The 15981-nt window shown below is 39.3% G+C and overlaps 2 protein-coding genes across 2 annotated transcripts; both read right to left on the bottom strand.

The window, feature by feature from the left end:
* Window positions 1–2: 2 nt before the first annotated feature.
* LOC117397119 (hepatic and glial cell adhesion molecule-like) lies at window positions 3–7205 on the bottom strand. Its single transcript, XM_034912873.2, has 6 exons — window positions 7027–7205; window positions 5476–5814; window positions 4821–5069; window positions 4610–4732; window positions 2646–2677; window positions 3–1055 (listed from the first exon to the last, which is right to left on the bottom strand). The coding sequence occupies exons 1-6, from the start codon at window positions 7073–7075 to the stop codon at window positions 918–920; spliced, it is 930 nt and encodes a 309-aa protein (XP_034768764.2). The 5' UTR covers window positions 7076–7205; the 3' UTR covers window positions 3–917.
* A 2291-nt stretch (window positions 7206–9496) lies between these two features.
* On the bottom strand, window positions 9497–15083 carry LOC117966554 (carcinoembryonic antigen-related cell adhesion molecule 7-like). Its single transcript, XM_059009490.1, has 9 exons — window positions 14951–15083; window positions 13549–13887; window positions 12853–13122; window positions 12516–12644; window positions 12091–12111; window positions 11416–11457; window positions 10898–10936; window positions 10295–10329; window positions 9497–9773 (listed from the first exon to the last, which is right to left on the bottom strand). Exons 1-9 carry the CDS (start codon window positions 14997–14999, stop codon window positions 9600–9602), a joined length of 1098 nt encoding a protein of 365 aa, XP_058865473.1. The 5' UTR covers window positions 15000–15083; the 3' UTR covers window positions 9497–9599.
* Between the last annotated feature and the right edge of the window lie 898 nt (window positions 15084–15981).

Genomic DNA, 15981 nt, shown 5'->3' on the forward strand with positions numbered 1-15981 from the left:
AGGCGCCAGATCGAATGCTTTGATAAAAGAACTGGGGTGACATTTTCGTTAGGGGCCCTTTACAAGGGGGTATCATTGATTTTATTAAGTTTATTTTAGTACAGCATTTGAAAAACAGGAATCGACCCCAGCCCTGTTTATAAGTCTCACATGGTTGGCATAAAAGTGAAGTTTAAAGTGTGAAATAGCAGTATTATATCAAATGAAGAAGTCTTTGACTCAGAAAATGAGTTGATCTTGTTTTTTCAGACCTGTGGCATGTGTTAGTTAATGCGTCTCCCACAGTGAAGAGAATGGATAAGTCATAAGTGTGTAGTTGTTTCAAATGTGAACGATACTACAGTATGTACTGTATTAGCAATTTAGGGACTGCTGTGGGTTCCTACTAGAAAAAGGCAAATCTCAATAACAGCAGATAACAAGAAAGAAGATAAAAGAGATCAGAACTAAAAAAAAGAAATGTAGTCATAAAACTGGACAAGCCTTTCAACAAGAAGCTCTTATGAATGACACATTTTCTGAGTATATTTTATAGGGATGACAATGAAAAAAAAACATTAATATATGACAAACAAAAAATGTATTTGGATTAAAAAAAACAAATACAGAATTCACAAAGTCCCATCGCAGCAGCCCTAGTAGTCATGCGATGGAGGTGTACTACATATGGCAGGTGTTTCCAATTTATCGTCCAGCAGCTGTACCAGCTAACCACCTGTCGAGTCACAGAACCGAAGAGAGACGGTCCCTTGAAAGGGCTGCACTGCCAGTCTGCTGAAGATACGGTGCATGACCATTCAAACTCATACAGCACCCAGGCACTTTGCAAAAGCATGCAATACTAATCGGGTGAAGTTGCATGTCCTGATGCCTTGCTGCCTGCAGTGCTGCACGTGTTGCTGTGATGAGCGGCTTCACTAGCGGCACTGTGAGTAGATAACACTGAGATCTTCTGGAGCTGCGTGCTGCTGAGGGGTTGGCCGCTCGGCTCTGTCCTGGAAATCCAGTTCTGCGTATTCCAGATCCACTGGCATGTGGCTTCTGGAGGACTGGACCTGAAACCAGCGAACATTTGGAATCCTTAACCCGGTGTGTCGGGAGCAGAGATGATAAGACTTTAGCTGAAGGAGCCATTAAAAGAGCTTGTGTACAATCTACAAGTATGCTATTACATGTTATAAGAATGTTATAACATATATATAGGTCATGTTGAGAACCACATATAACAGTCTCTACTCTGTAGTTTACTGAATAAATATTGCATTAACACTATTCAATCTATAAATATGTAAAAACAATATTAAACATTTATATTAGGAATTGGCTAGCAAAAATATGTTATAGCAACAAGCAACTAAGGCATTTGTACTTCTTTTAGAACTTAATGCGTTACACGTGTAACTGAATGTGTTATTAAAATATGATTGTTATTAATAAACATCAAAGACTAAATACACATATTTATAGATGTTTTAGAAATGCACCCTACTTAGTATATTCATTGACTAATGTTTTGAATAACACTTGTTTTTCTCAATGGCATTTAGTTGAAATGTCTGTCATTGAATTGAGTTTCTTTTAGTATAAAGTTTATTTTAGTGCGGCCAATACTGCTATTTTTTTTAACCTTACTTGAACTGATGGACTGAGTTCAAATTGAAATTGAGAAAACAAGAAGCACTTAATTGCTGAATTGTATTTGTATTCCTGCGCTGGTGTCTGGAATCTGTATTTTGGATAAGGAGTTTCTGATACACTACAGCTGTGTATTGTTCCTTTTTATACTATTGTCAATTCAGCAGGATGATAATCATGATCACTGAAAATGACAAGTGCACTGCAATAAAAACACGCATGTATGTTATTGCAAAAAATATTCTGCTTATTGTACCTTTTTCAAATGCAGGCATATGAATCGTAGTTATTCAAGTTTTTTTTATTTGAAAGTGCATTGTACTATATGTAATAAAGTATTATTTAATAAAGTACAGCAGAGTAATTCAGGTAACGCTTTAGATGTCTGTAATAATTGGTTACATACAATCTGTGCAAGAACCCTGAACTAAAATGTTATTGTAATTCAAAAAGCAATCACTTAAGATTTTTTAGTTTTTTTTTTTGTTTTCTTCTAAGATTTTGTTTGTCAAAGAAACACATCTGATGGATGATTTATCAAAGCTTTGACATAAAGCTTTTTTTATTGCAAAACAAAACTGTTATTATCTGTTAGTCATCATCAATAACTCTAACAACACATTTATACATGTTATACAAAGGGTGTGACCATTGCTGTTAATGCATATGTATTCAATAAAATCGAATCCTCCCTTAAAATAAAATACCGGGACTCTAGTAATTGACACTACATTAGGAGACTAATTATACTCTAATGACACAGTAATAACCATGTAATTACCATTACAAAATCTTGCTAGTTGTTAGTGTGTTTTGTGACTACACTGTACTTACATTTGTGGCTGTGTATTTACAATGTAATTCCTGTGTAACTACATGGGCTTTTACAGTTTAATCCCTGTACATTTAGAGGAGCTTAATGTAAAATGTTACTGAAATAGCATGACAAAAATGAGCCTAATACATAAACAAAATACATGAAATGAAATAAATAAATAAAATAAAGTTACCACGTCCACTTGTTCTCCTTCCCTTGGATTTTCTGTTAAGAGATGCAGGATTCGTTTTAGTTTCTAATAGTTTCACTTGGGTAACTTGCCGTATATAAATGAACAAAGCTAACAAGCTCTCTTTATTTACCAGTCGAAGCGCTTAATGCTTCATCTCCTCCTGGAGGAGATTTGAATGTAACAAGAGTTCACATGTTCTTGCTATTAACAATTACAGATTGTGATAGAACGGCAGCACATGTTTGAAATAGTGTTTTACTATCACATGTTACCACAGAGCCCTGCAAGGTTACATGGATTCTCAATGATAACACAGCGTCTTCTTCAAAATCTATTTAAAAAGAAATAAATAAATACAATCCCAGAAATGTAAAGATGAGAAATTGAGAAATATCAAATAATTATAATCGTTAAAAATATATATTAAAAAAGTGATTTAACTTGATTACCACGATGATTACATATATATATACTGTATATACACACACATATATATAAACAATTATATATAATATATATATACACATATATAAACAATTATATATATATATATATATCATGGTATTCAAGTTAAGTCATGATCATGCAAAAAACAATATTGAGAGAGATTTGATTTTGCCGTGTTGCTGCGCGTACAATTTTACGAATGGTCTCAAGCTATAATGAAATTAAAAATTTATTCGTTTTGAATCCAGAACACCGAACATATCATACAACTACAATAATAAAAATCATATCTTTAGAAGTCACTTTGCTCTGGCATAAGACCACCTCTATACAAATAAAAGAAAATACTGTACAGTGAAGTGTCCCGGTCTATTCAATTGGAGTTAGTGGTTTTAATTTCATTCTTAGGTATTAGGAAAACACCATCATCTCTTTGTTAATAAGGAGATGATTTCTGTAATCGATAATAAAGATGTATTTCGTAACATTTTTAACACATTGCTTTGCTATGCCATGTTAATAATATACATATTTGTATATGGCTAGCTGTAACACATTTATGAAGGTATTAATTGTTATTTTTAACAGATTGTTGAGATCAGCGAGATCCCTGTGTTGTAGGTTAATTCAAGGCTCCTCATACTAAATAAGGTAAATTTAATTTAGGGAGCTGTCATAAAATAAGCAATGCCTCTACTGATGTGTTATAAAGGATGTTACAAACTACATACATGGATTATTATTTAGACTAACATGTTATAGTGTTTTAAATAATGTCAGTAAGGTGTTATAACAAACCTTATTATTATTTAACAGGGCATTAAGACTGATAATGAGTCATTCAAATTGTATTTTAATAAATGTCTGATTTTGTAAGCATTACAATCTTTATGAACATGTTTATAGATGTTTTATAAATTGATCCCTAAACTAAAGAGTGGCTGTAAAATTAAATATAATTACCATTTGATTATGCAGTAATTGTAAATGTAGTAAAGTAGTAATTACTTTGTAAATACACACTGGGGTATGTAATTACTATGTTATTACACTAACAATATGTAGAAACGCAAAACTAAATCCTGTTATTACCAAAATATTAATAAAACAAAGTCAGAAGCAAAATGTGACAATTATTTAATTTAAAAAATATCTTACCAGGTTAAACCACTTTGGGTCTCATTTACAAGTGGATGTGCAAAAATACCGATAAGTCAGTGTAGAGATCCAATATCCAATGTTTAAAAATGTATGCTGATATACTGCACTGTCCATTATGCAAAAAAAGAAAAAGAAGAAGCTTTTCTGAAGTGCCTGAAACAATACCCCGCGTTCCGTTGTATGAATCGTACTGTATTCCTTTACTGTAGGTGTACAATCAGCAGACAGCCATCAGATTGAAAATAGACAAACATGAGCTCTTTCCGTTAGAACCAGATTCACATCTTAACACCATCACTGCTCAAACTGCCCCTGGTTATTCACCTCAGCAGTTCAGTAATTAGTAATATTCTCACCAGAGCAGGTTCCTAGGTGATTCTTACACCAGCGTCTTATACCCAGGGCAGCGAGGACAACAAGCACAACTCCACAGGCAACCAGGGCAATCGAAGCAGAGAAAGGATTTTCACAGCCTGGGACTATGGACAAGAATATAAGAGGGGTGCAACATCATTTTTAGAAACTAACTAAGAATCGAATTAAGAAATGTCTGTTTGTAGCTCTTACCAGTCAAGCGGTAGTCAGCCTGGTCAGAGCTGAAGGGATCCTGTGCCAGACAGGTGTAGAGCCCACAGTGTGAGGGTTCCAGCGTTGGGAGGGCGAGGTGTGCCAGGGTTTTATTGAGCAGCGGGGCTCCGTCCTTGAGCCAGGAGATATTGCGCTGTCCCCCCACGGAGACTCTGCAGCTCAGGGTCACGTTGTCTCCCATGCTGGGGGAATTGGGGGAGGCAGAGAGGGATTCGATCACCACTGCAGCTGCAGAGATACGCACAAGAAAGGTTTTGTTTGCTGAGTTAATTAAGGCGATCAGGGCGATGCTGAAGAGCTGATCCTGCTTGTTATTGGCCATGGTGTTCAAACATAAGCTTTCAAGCTACAAAATGGTCTTATTATCATCACTCAAGACAATAAGAAAGCAGTGCAAAGAGGCTTTTCAAAGCACAGGTATTTAAAACAGCCCCCCTTCGTCCACAGGTTTTAATGCTTAAGTCTGAGAAAAGTAATTAAATTGATTTAAGCCAATCCTATACTGTTGCTGTCTTCTTCACAATTCATCAAAAGTGATTTCATGTGTTAAATAGGGTTGTTAATAAAATCTACCTGCTGTTTAGAATATTAAAATACATCCCAACTGTCTAAATCTGAGAATTGACTCGCTTACCGCTCACTGTCAGGGTAATGGTCCCCGTTCCTTCTCTCCCATCCCAGTCTGTTACTGTCACTATATAAACCCCTTGATCTGAGAAGTTCAAGTTTCTTAGGAGAATCGACCCATTCTTCAGGAGCTCCACACGATGAAGGAACGTGGGTGTTATTTCTGGCTGTGTTTTATTTTCAGCTTTTAAAATCCTCAGTTTTTGGGAGTCCTCCTTCTTCACTGACCATTGCAATGACTTTAGCGGAGTTGAGTTGAGTGAGGTGGACAGGAGAACTGACCGGCCCAGAATCCCATTCACCGTGGGGCTCTCCACCATCACTTGAACGGCTTCTGCTATTGTACCTGTGGAGAAGAGACATCAGATACATTTCACTAATGACCCATATAAACAATACTACAGTAGCATATTGTTTCCTATACTATACAATGTGCTGCAGTGTACTTTAAGAATCGGACGTGCTCTTGGACAGTAGTATTGTCTTATATGGCCAATGCAGGTAGCCTTCGGAGAGTTGTGTAAAGGAGGATGATTTTAGAGTGGCACCTCTAAAACAGCTACGAGTAATTACGATTCTGAATATAATCCCCAGGGTTACATTTTGCAATTACGGTGCCGCTATCCTCGAAGCAGATTTCTTTAATTATGACATGTAAAAATGTTTTTATAACGATTAACTCTCCCAAGGAAAAAAATATAGTTTTGCATTCCTATTGAGTAGTTTTTTTTTAAGTTTCCAAAGATTTGTTTCAAATCATTTGTACCTCCCGTGAATGTAGTTTGTTCTTCTAGAATTAGGGGGCTGTTGGGCAGCATAGCTTAGCCCCGAAGCAAAGAGCCGGTGAAAAATATATGATGTTCAGAGTTCAGTAAGTGCTTACTTTGTTTTTTTTTAATGCATTCTACAACCTGTGAAGAATCTTTGAGCTGAAAGATATATTTTCCGTGACCCTGCATCGAGCCTCTGTGCCAGTGGAGACAGTGACCTTGATATTTTTAACATCAGATATCTGCAATGCCTTTCATTTTAAGTTCAAATTAAAGTATTGTGAGCTGACTTGAGCTAAAAACCAACACCTCACATGTAAAAATAAATACAACATAGTTCTGTTTCTTTTTTTTTTTTAGCTCAGGAACTTGTACAGAGATCATCTTATCAGTTCGGTGATAAAACAGATGAACACAGAACTTGACAGAGAAAACCTTCTTTTAGATTTGTATTAGAAATAAAAAAAACAGCTCCCTTTTTGTTTTCTTTCCTGACATAGGTAGTAAAACATTTTACTGTAGTGTTTAGCATGTTTGCAATTGTACAAACACAATTTAACAGTATGTTTCCAAAATATTGATCAGGCTGTGATCATTAGGAGCAGGGTTTTAAAACTTTGACACGCAAAACTTTGTCTACTGTTTAAGCAACTTAATGAGCCTGAACAACATTTACTAAAATGCACACGTTTTTTAACTACATACCTCACCAGTTGTTGATGTGCACTACCCCTTTTTGTAATTATATACATATATTTTTAATCTATATTTTTAAACTGTTACCTTACCTGCAGCAGCTAGCACGCAGATGATGCAGCCCCAGCCCAGCAGTGCCATGCTCCCAGGGAGTGGAGCTCCTTTTCCAGCAGGATTACTGAGATGGATGAGCTCCTAAGCTGCTTCTGCTACTCAGAGGCAGGGCTCCAGGTCTTCAGAGCTCCCAGATTCTCTGCAGCAAACTGCCCTGCTCACCTGACTACACTGACTGCAGGAAACTGCTCTCGGTGACAACAGATAAGATTAGTGAGAAATATTGTGTCATTATCTGTCTTCAGTAGGCACAGAACTAAAACAAAATAAACCTTGACATTTGAAAAATTGTGCCTGCGATGTTTTCTCATGCTGGGTTTTGAGAGATGAAATAAAAAGGCCTATTTGCTTTTTCTCACTTTGCATGGCTGTAATCACACCATATTAAAATGTCACATTGTCTGTCAGACAGTGCTGCTCAGCAGCGTGCCTTGACAGTTGACACCAACTCAAAACTTACTCTTTGAAGCTTTACAGTCATGGCAACTGTTTCAACATTCAAATACACTACATTCTGAAACGCTATAACAGCGAGTTTACCTTGGTAACTGTCTAGGCCTGTGCTTGTTACTATGTATTTACTATTGTATTACTATCTTATTACTATATCTATCTATATCTATATCTATATCTATATCTATATCTATATCTATATATATATAAATGTGTTATTAATCAGCTGGAAGTGTCTGACAGGGAACGTTTAGGGAGTTATTTAGTTGGATGTAACCCCTTTTAAGGAATTACAGTAACTATTGGCTAACGTTCCAGTCCAATCTCAAGGAATATTGCAGGTTCCATGCTGTGTATTCACATGAATACTGTATGCTTAATGCTTTTTCCAAAGTGCTCTTAAGTTTCTTTGCTTGTTGAAATTGGGTCAGGGCGTTCCTCGCAAGACTCAGCACGCACAGGAAACTTCCTGCCTGCATGCACTCATTTCATTCGACACCATTCAGATTATTAATAAAGGTGTATGTCATCAATGTAGTTTTATCTTTTAAATATGTAAAACAAATCCCAATAATCAAGTAGTGCAAAAATCAAACGCTTCTGCGATTGAAAGATTCAGAACTGTGGCATGTTACACACTGCGGTTATTTCTACACACACGATGGCTGTCGAGAACGTTTGAGAGGCATACAGCTCATTGGCTTGTATCCGTCCCAGCAGCTTCATACAGAGACTCAGGAGAGACTGACAGGGCGAGGAGTGACAACACAATTCACAAGCGAAGGCTGGGCCCAAACCCCAAGACTCATGCTGTTCAACACCAGAGCTTAACCACTGTACAAAACAGAGAGCAGTTACAGGTCTGATAAACATCCCTCCCTCATTTACACCACAGGGGCTGGGACTGACTCTTACCCAGTGCTGTGTGTTATTAAAATACTGGGATGATATCCACTTTCACTCTAGAACAGCATATCAATCTCTAAATGAAAGTTAAAGCTTTGTGAATCGGGCCCTCTGTAATGTCAGTTTTTAGAATATCAGTTTGATTGTATAGATGTAGAATGATCTCACAGAAGTGCTTTTATATAACAGCAGTGAGGCGCGATGTCGAACACTGTCTGACATCTGCTGAGCTGGCTTTCCATCCTCTGCAATGCTCACAGGAAACACTGATCATGGAGCTGTGAGATTAAAGTGTGAATGCTCTTCACACCCACAGAAACCGCAGGAGACATACGAGGGCCTGCATTTAATCAGCGTTACAGCTAGAGAGCCCCCCCCGCCCCGCCCGGTAGCACAGCAGACAGACGCTCTGGGTGGTCTACAGTAATGTGTCAATGCATTAAAACACCTCAGGATTTGTCATTTATATCCTTTCTATACCCACCTGCATGAAAAGCTCAGGGTGTGAGAATTTCAATTTGTCGATCAGTAATCAGTGATATAGAAACAATGTGTGAAAATGTCACCCTCCCCCTGCTTTCTGCTTTAATTAGTCACGTTATACAACTTCTAAAAAGTCTCATGCATTTTATCATTTGTGGGTATGTGTTCCTTTTCCCTTACTATTTTTAATTAATTGCACGTGTGGCCTATTAAAGTCAATTAGAAACGTGATAATTTGCTTAAATTTTCCAAGATTTTCAGTTTCAGTGGTTTGATTTCATATGCACATCTACACTACAGAAGCAATGGGGTGTTCTAATACATGTGGTGAATTGAATCATGCCATCCAGACACAGTGAACAAGCAGAGGTGTATTCAGCACCCTGGAGACAGTCCAGCTCTTGGTGTAGAGAGATCTCTCTCAGCACTCTTGTGTAGGTGCATCGTGTGAACTACTCTCAGTCACAGAAAGCTGGCTTCATACTTTCTCACAGGAAATGTCTGCAGTGCTGGTTTTTATTTTAAATTTACATATCCTGGAATTTAAAAAAAGCAAGCAAAGAGACCAAATAAGTGTATAAATCATAATTTATTTTTAGCATTGTGACTCACGGCATAAAGGCTTTTTTATTTGATTCAGGGGAGCCCATAAAGACTTGTAAATAGAATTGTACTTCTTTAGAATCTCCTCGATGAACAGCTTCCACTGTTACTGTGTGATTTCTGTGTGTGTGTGTGTGTGTGACCCCTCTGCCTGTGCTGCAGTGTCTTCGATGGTAGAATACACCCTTTCCTCTGCCGTCCCGCCTCTGCAGATCCCAGCGGGAAGGAAATCCATGTAGATGTATGGGAGCACTGCCCCTACACTGACCACAACACCATCCTGAAAGACAAACAATACTTTAGTATGACTCCCCACTGACAAAACATCTATTAACGTGTCATTAGAGCTATTGGCAATTATTGCATACGTTTATAACATGATATAAAGTCATTAGTACACTTCTTACAATGCCATGGTTATACCTGTTATAAGACTGTGTTGCTACAGTCTGCTATAGTGGCCTATGTTTATAACAACCTTTATAACACATGCATAGACGTGTTATTAATTATGTATAACAGATCCTGAAACTGACCTGTTTGCAGCTTTGATGTATTAATTCAGATAAGAAAAGGGCCTCTATAAGTTTCTGGTTACAGTATTTTATGACATGTTTTTCATCGTTTCAGACCATTTCAGTGCAGCAGTACACTGTGGTTTCCACACTGCGTGAGACCAACGAACCGCTGAGCAGTCCAGCACCAATCTGCTGTGACACTGTGTGTGTTACACTTAACATACCGCTGGTCTGCTCTGCACTTAAGAGGGAATTCAGTTTAACTTGACATGTATAACATTACCTGGGCATCTGCCTCTTCATTGTACAGGTTTTCCTCTGTGGGAGAAAAAGGAGATTGGATTTAAGATGTTGCAGTAACAGTTTAGGTATCCATAGATTACAAACAATTTATAAACAGGTTAATAACAATTTTAGAATACGATTCAAAATAATAAGACTGGTATTGTACACCTTGGTGTTTATAATGGATATAGTCTGTCTGCCTGTCTTTTCAGGTAAGGGATGTCTGTTTGACATCAGTTTGTAAAAATGTGCCCCTCGGTTGCATGGCTTTGATTGCGTAACTATGACATTTTGATACGTTTTATATCACAGGTATCATTTACAACAAACAGAAAGGTTTCAATGGACAGGATGTCAGACTACACAAGTCAAATGTTCCAGATCTGTGGTTCACTCCCCTTGCATTGCAGAGAGATGTACCTTACTCAATACAGAGTGTGATTTCAGATCTGTGGTTCACTTCCCTTGCATTGCAGAGAGATGTACCTTACTCAATACAGAGTGTGATTTCAGAAGTGACAATAGAGGCGAGAGATTCAGCCATGGTTAGGAGCAAACAGGCCCCAGGGTAGAGCGAGTGAAGAAACACAGTCCCACATACCTAGTGTATCGAGCTGATAATCTCTTCTGATTCCTATACCTGTACAAAAAGAAGCAAAGAACAGTCACAACCAAAAAAAGCACCATCTCCTGATAGAGTTAGGACAACCAGGCAGCCTCAACTGAGACCATGCAGGTCTACAGACTCAGGCAAGGGCTAACAAACCCACACTCTAACCAGAAGTGTTTGCAGTGTCTTTGCAATGTGCATCGCTTCCATGCAGCTGGTTACGAGAGGAAGCGTGTGGGGGAATCGACTCCCCAGAAGCAAAGATAACAGCTTCAATAGCGTGTAATAAATTCCATTGCGGTGTGGTTTATGCAATCAGCCATGTAAGTACAGTGTAGCTGCAGTGTAGTTAAGCTATCTGCTTAGTCAAGAGTATCAGAGCTTCCCATGGTAATGATGCATGATAATTCACTATGTGCTTTCCCATGCTTTGTGCTTTACCATGACTTCTCTGTGCTCTATGTTATTATCATTGTAAACTTGAATGAAGACTTTGGGGTGACAGGTACCTCGTCTGTTTATCTCCTCCAGCCCCCTTTCCTCTTGCACCCCTGAGCAGGACAGAATACAAAGTTTTAAAGTTAGCACGTCCCCTATCGTGGTGGTTTATTTATGTAAATAACTGATTCATTTTTTTACCAGTGCTTGATGTCATTCACAGCCATATTCCACAGTCACCCAATTATTCCACCAAATTCATTCAATGACAGTATTATCTTTCAATTCATTCAATGACGGTATCATCTTCATATTCCTTTTTAAATGTGTTTACTTGATTTTCGAAATGTTCAGTAGTGTTCGTTTTTGTTGTTTAAATGTGTATTGAACCCAGGAAAGGCCTGAGATCCTTCATAGGCTGTTCATTTCCATGAGCGGAATGTCAGGTAGGAGCGATGCTCATTGCTCAGCTCCCCGCGGACATTCCAATTGACTCGGAACACCTTCACACACAGGTAGTTCAGACTAACAGGGGGTTGGATCTCTCAGTACCTGAGAGAAGGTGACAGTGAGAAGCTGTCTGGCAGGTAGTGCCGTCCATTGTGCTATGAAGCCTTGCACCCTTACTCCCTTACGCCCTGTCTCTCCATGAAATACCGAAGCGTGCATGAACGAGCTTTAGTCTGTATTCTACAACAGTAGTTACTGGGCTCACAGCACGTACAGTTATATAAAAGCACGCTTACCTCGGATCCATTGCCAGATTTCTGTCTTGCGGGAAGGCAAGGAGAGAAATATCATTAGAATTCGAAGACCAGAAATATATAAATAAATTAATTAATAAAACCTGTCCAGGTGATTCAGCACCTAGTGAAATAATCTGGTAGTCATTCATGGAAACTGTATACTGTCATATTATAGTTAAATGGAGATTGTTGGCACAGATGTTAAGGTTACTTACACTAAATTAAATATCTAGATGTCTCTGATTTGATTTCTTCACTGGATGCGTTTCTGGGTATAGCACAACATTAACTAACTAAACTAAACTGCTCCTCTGGTTTCATAGCCCATGCACCTATGCATGCATTTCTAATAGACAGTACAGGTGATTTGGATAAAAAGCCATTGTGTTGCCCTTTATCTCAGTTCCCCTGCCCCAGAGTCTTACCCTGATAATGCTTCTTGGTGCAATAGAGGATGACGCACAGCCCTGCCGCACACAGCGCTGCAGCTGCTATTGACAGAGCTTGAGCCTGAGTGAGTGCCCATGCAGGGAGACAGGCAGTAGTGTCATTAGCTGAGGAAGACAACGTATGTGAATGCATTTGAGAAAACAAGCCAGTCATTATCAGTGCTGCCTGCTGTTCGGGCAACGCTTCTCTCTGCCGCCATCTCATGGACACGCTTGGATAAGATTTTTTTTTTATTATTGTACTGCCTTGCTGAGGATTTGAATGCAGCAGTGCTTTTAATAAATCCTATGTGGAGTGACAGGAGCCTCTCACCTGTGATGTTCCGCTGTGCCTCCCTGCTTCCCAGCCTGTTCCGGCTCACGCAGGTGTAGGTGACGCAGTCTCGCTCCGTCACGTTCCTCACCTCCAGAGACGAGTTCTGCTCCGACACAAAGTGCCTGCCGTCCTGGGGGAGGGGTTTGCCATCCTTCAGCCACCAATAGGAGGGCTGCGTTCCCTCTGTGACCTCACAGCTCAGGGTGAGCAGCATGGAGTGCGAGGTGTTGCTTACGGAGACTGAAATGAGGGGCTCTGAGAGGGGGGCTGGAGGGGCAAGGAGGGCAAGGGTCGTTATGTGGACTACCCAAAGAGTCATTTATTAAGCTTCCTTTAGTATGTCTACATGTTAGTAATGAAGGATTAGGCTAAATACTTTAAGTGTGTGTCTGAAAGTGCACATAAGTGTCTGACATGTGACAGAAAGGGAAGTGTGTAGTCTAGTCATTATAGTATAGGGGCATGGTTAGTCTAGTCATTGTAGTATATGGGCACAGTTTCAATACAGACACAAGCTTGATTCCTAAGCTGTATCACATCCCCAGGTCGTTCCTCCTGCCACCAGTCAAACTACTTCTATTGTGGTTTAAAAGCGATTTCATGTGTTAAATAGGGTTCTTAATAAAATCTACCTGCTGTTTAGAATATTAAAATGCATCCCAACTGTCTAAATCTGAGAATTGACTCGCTTACTGCTCACTGTCAGGGTAATGGTCCCTGTTTCTTCTCTCCCGTCCCAGTTTGTTACTGTCACTATATAAACCCCTTGATCTGAGAAGTTCAAGTTTCTTAGGAGAATCGACCCATTCTTCAGGAGCTCCACACGATGAAGGAACGTGGATATTATTTCTGGCTGTGTTTTATTTTCAGCTTTTAAAATCCTTAGTTTTTGGGAGTCCTCCTTCTTCACTGACCATTGCAATGACTTTAGCGGAGTTGAGTCGAGTGAGATGGACAGGAGGACTGACTGTCCCAGAATCCCGTGCACCACAGGGCTCCCCACCGTCACCTGAACGGCTTCTGCTATTGTACCTGTGAACAGAGAGCCCAGATATTACAGGTTCGTTTAGTGGTCACAGCCTTAGCTGCCAATAACAAAGACAAAGAGATGAAAATATTCTGTAAAGATCACCATGGGAACTGAGCTGGTGGCAACTATACAAACATAAAATGATCACAGTCACATTTCTGTGATTTCCAGCGCAGTAAGGGGTCTGTTTATACCAAGCTTTGCCCCACGTTTCTTTGAAAAATTAATAGTAAAAAATAGCAATAGTTCAAAGCTAGAGATAAACTAATCAATCAATTGAAGTACTTTCTTCTAGGCTGTGTTCCATTAATTATTTAGTACATACAGCCTGGACTCAAGACTTTTGAAACTTCCCCATAACTCATATAGTTCCATGAGGTTTGATGTACCTGAGATTCCTTTACTCAATTCATAAATAATTGTGGCTTTGATCTTGTTCCCTTTGTTACACAGCCCTGTGTGATCTCAGGGACAGCTCAGGAGTGAGAGGAGTCTTATTTTTACATACAATGACATTATTTTTTACACATTATCTTTTACATACAATTACCCATTTATACAGTTGGGTTTTTACTGGAGCAATCTAGGTAAAGTACCTTGCTCAAGGGATTGAACCCACGACCCTCCGGTCAAGAGTCCAGAGCGCTAACCACGACTCCACATTGCTGCCCCTATAATACCTATAATATGTATGAGTGTGCAGTCCTGCTCAACGCTGTAGCCACTGTATGACACTGTTCACACAGCTTTAAATCACTCATGGCTTATCTAAAGAATGTCTTTCAAGTCAGTTTTGTACTTTCATCTATCTCTATATCTATATATACACATATATCTACACATTCCTCCTTTGCTAATGTTTCAGAACCAGCATGCAAAGCTAATTTAAGCTCTTCTATTCACACACCAGAGGTGTTATCTTGAAGTTGTGAAACACGAACGAATTTTCATTTCGCTTTGAAAAAAAAAACAAAAACAACAAAGCGAGGCAAGCTGTGCGCTGTTGCAAAATCCTGAGCTGTTTTTTTTTTTATTTCAAGTGCCACTATCTGTTTAGCAACTTACCTGCAGCAGCTAGAATGCAGACGATGCAGCCCCAGCCCAGCAGTGCCATGCTCCCAAGGAGTGGAGCCCCTTTTCCCGCAGGATTAGTGAGATGGACGAGCTCCCAAACTGCTGCTGCTATTCAGAGCTGCACTGCTCACCTGACTGCAGGAAACTGCACACAGCGTACACTCGAGAACGCGCTGACCGCAGGCTGACCACATGTGACGTCAGGGAGAACAGGGTCTGCAGCGTTGACTGACCACACGGGAGTCGCTTATTTTAATGCTGTGGGGAGCGCAGGATCTGCCTCTGTATCTTCACAAACTGTGCTCAAGAGCAGAGGTTCACACACTGTCCTGTTTGAGAAACCTAGCTCTAGAAATGTCATTGCCTTTTGTTTTCTGAAGTTGAAATGATTAAATGCATTTCTGGCACTTTGCCTGAGAGAGTGCGGTGAACCTTTAGTTTTGATTCTGGTTGATGAGCACTACACCTTTTTTGTGAATCCTTTATAAAACCTATTTTAAAAAGGGGCCTCCCACTGAAAACCTAGGAAAAGGAGAATCATAAATAACAAAGAGAAACTGGGTCACGAGAAGTATGAGAAGACATGTCTCTTATAAAACAAAATGATGTGCATTAAACATGCAAGTGGTCTTAGAACCCCCTGGTCTAAAAAAATAAAAATATTTGAAAAAGTTCTCCACTCAGATTGGCTGAGAGGGTTCACAGCTGTATGAGTTGAGTACAGATGTGGTTCTGGAACTGGCCAGTGTGAACAGTACCTGCTCACAGAGTTCTGTTTCAGCTCTGCTCAGCAGTGTTTCTCAGACATTAGCAAAGCAAACAGTGGGTGCTGTAGACTGGAGATTGCTGTAGACCAGAGATTCGCATGCTTGAATAGCAATAGGGTGCAAGTGTTCTTTATTGTGGGATTACTGTATCAGGCCGCTCTGTGGTGCCAAATGCTTAGAAAAAAATACCAATAGAATAAATGAAACTCACAACAAAATAAACCAGGCAATGAAGATCTTGCAGACAATTAAACA

This window comes from Acipenser ruthenus, chromosome 39 (genome assembly GCF_902713425.1).
Source record: "Acipenser ruthenus chromosome 39, fAciRut3.2 maternal haplotype, whole genome shotgun sequence".
NCBI classification, from domain to species: Eukaryota; Metazoa; Chordata; class Actinopteri; order Acipenseriformes; family Acipenseridae; genus Acipenser; species Acipenser ruthenus.

What these genes read in the sequence shown, in the direction of transcription:
- LOC117397119 (XM_034912873.2), bottom strand. Translation starts at nt 7,075, where the DNA reads ATGGCACTGCTGGGCTGGGGCTGCATCATCTGCGTGCTAGCTGCTGCA. An exon ending in GGCTGACTACCGCTTGACTG is followed by an intron (nt 4,733 to 4,820) that starts GTAAGAGCTACA and finishes TCTTGTCCATAG; the next exon opens with TCCCAGGCTGTGAAAATCCT. An exon ending in AAGGAGAACAAGTGGACGTG is followed by an intron (nt 1,056 to 2,645) that starts GTAACTTTATTT and finishes CGCTGGTTTCAG; the next exon opens with GTCCAGTCCTCCAGAAGCCA.
- LOC117966554 (XM_059009490.1), bottom strand. Translation starts at nt 14,999, where the DNA reads ATGGCACTGCTGGGCTGGGGCTGCATCGTCTGCATTCTAGCTGCTGCA. An exon ending in GGAGGAGATAAACAGACGAG is followed by an intron (nt 10,937 to 11,415) that starts GTACCTGTCACC and finishes CTTTTTGTACAG; the next exon opens with GTATAGGAATCAGAAGAGAT. An exon ending in ATGAAGAGGCAGATGCCCAG is followed by an intron (nt 9,774 to 10,294) that starts GTAATGTTATAC and finishes TTTGTCTTTCAG; the next exon opens with GATGGTGTTGTGGTCAGTGT.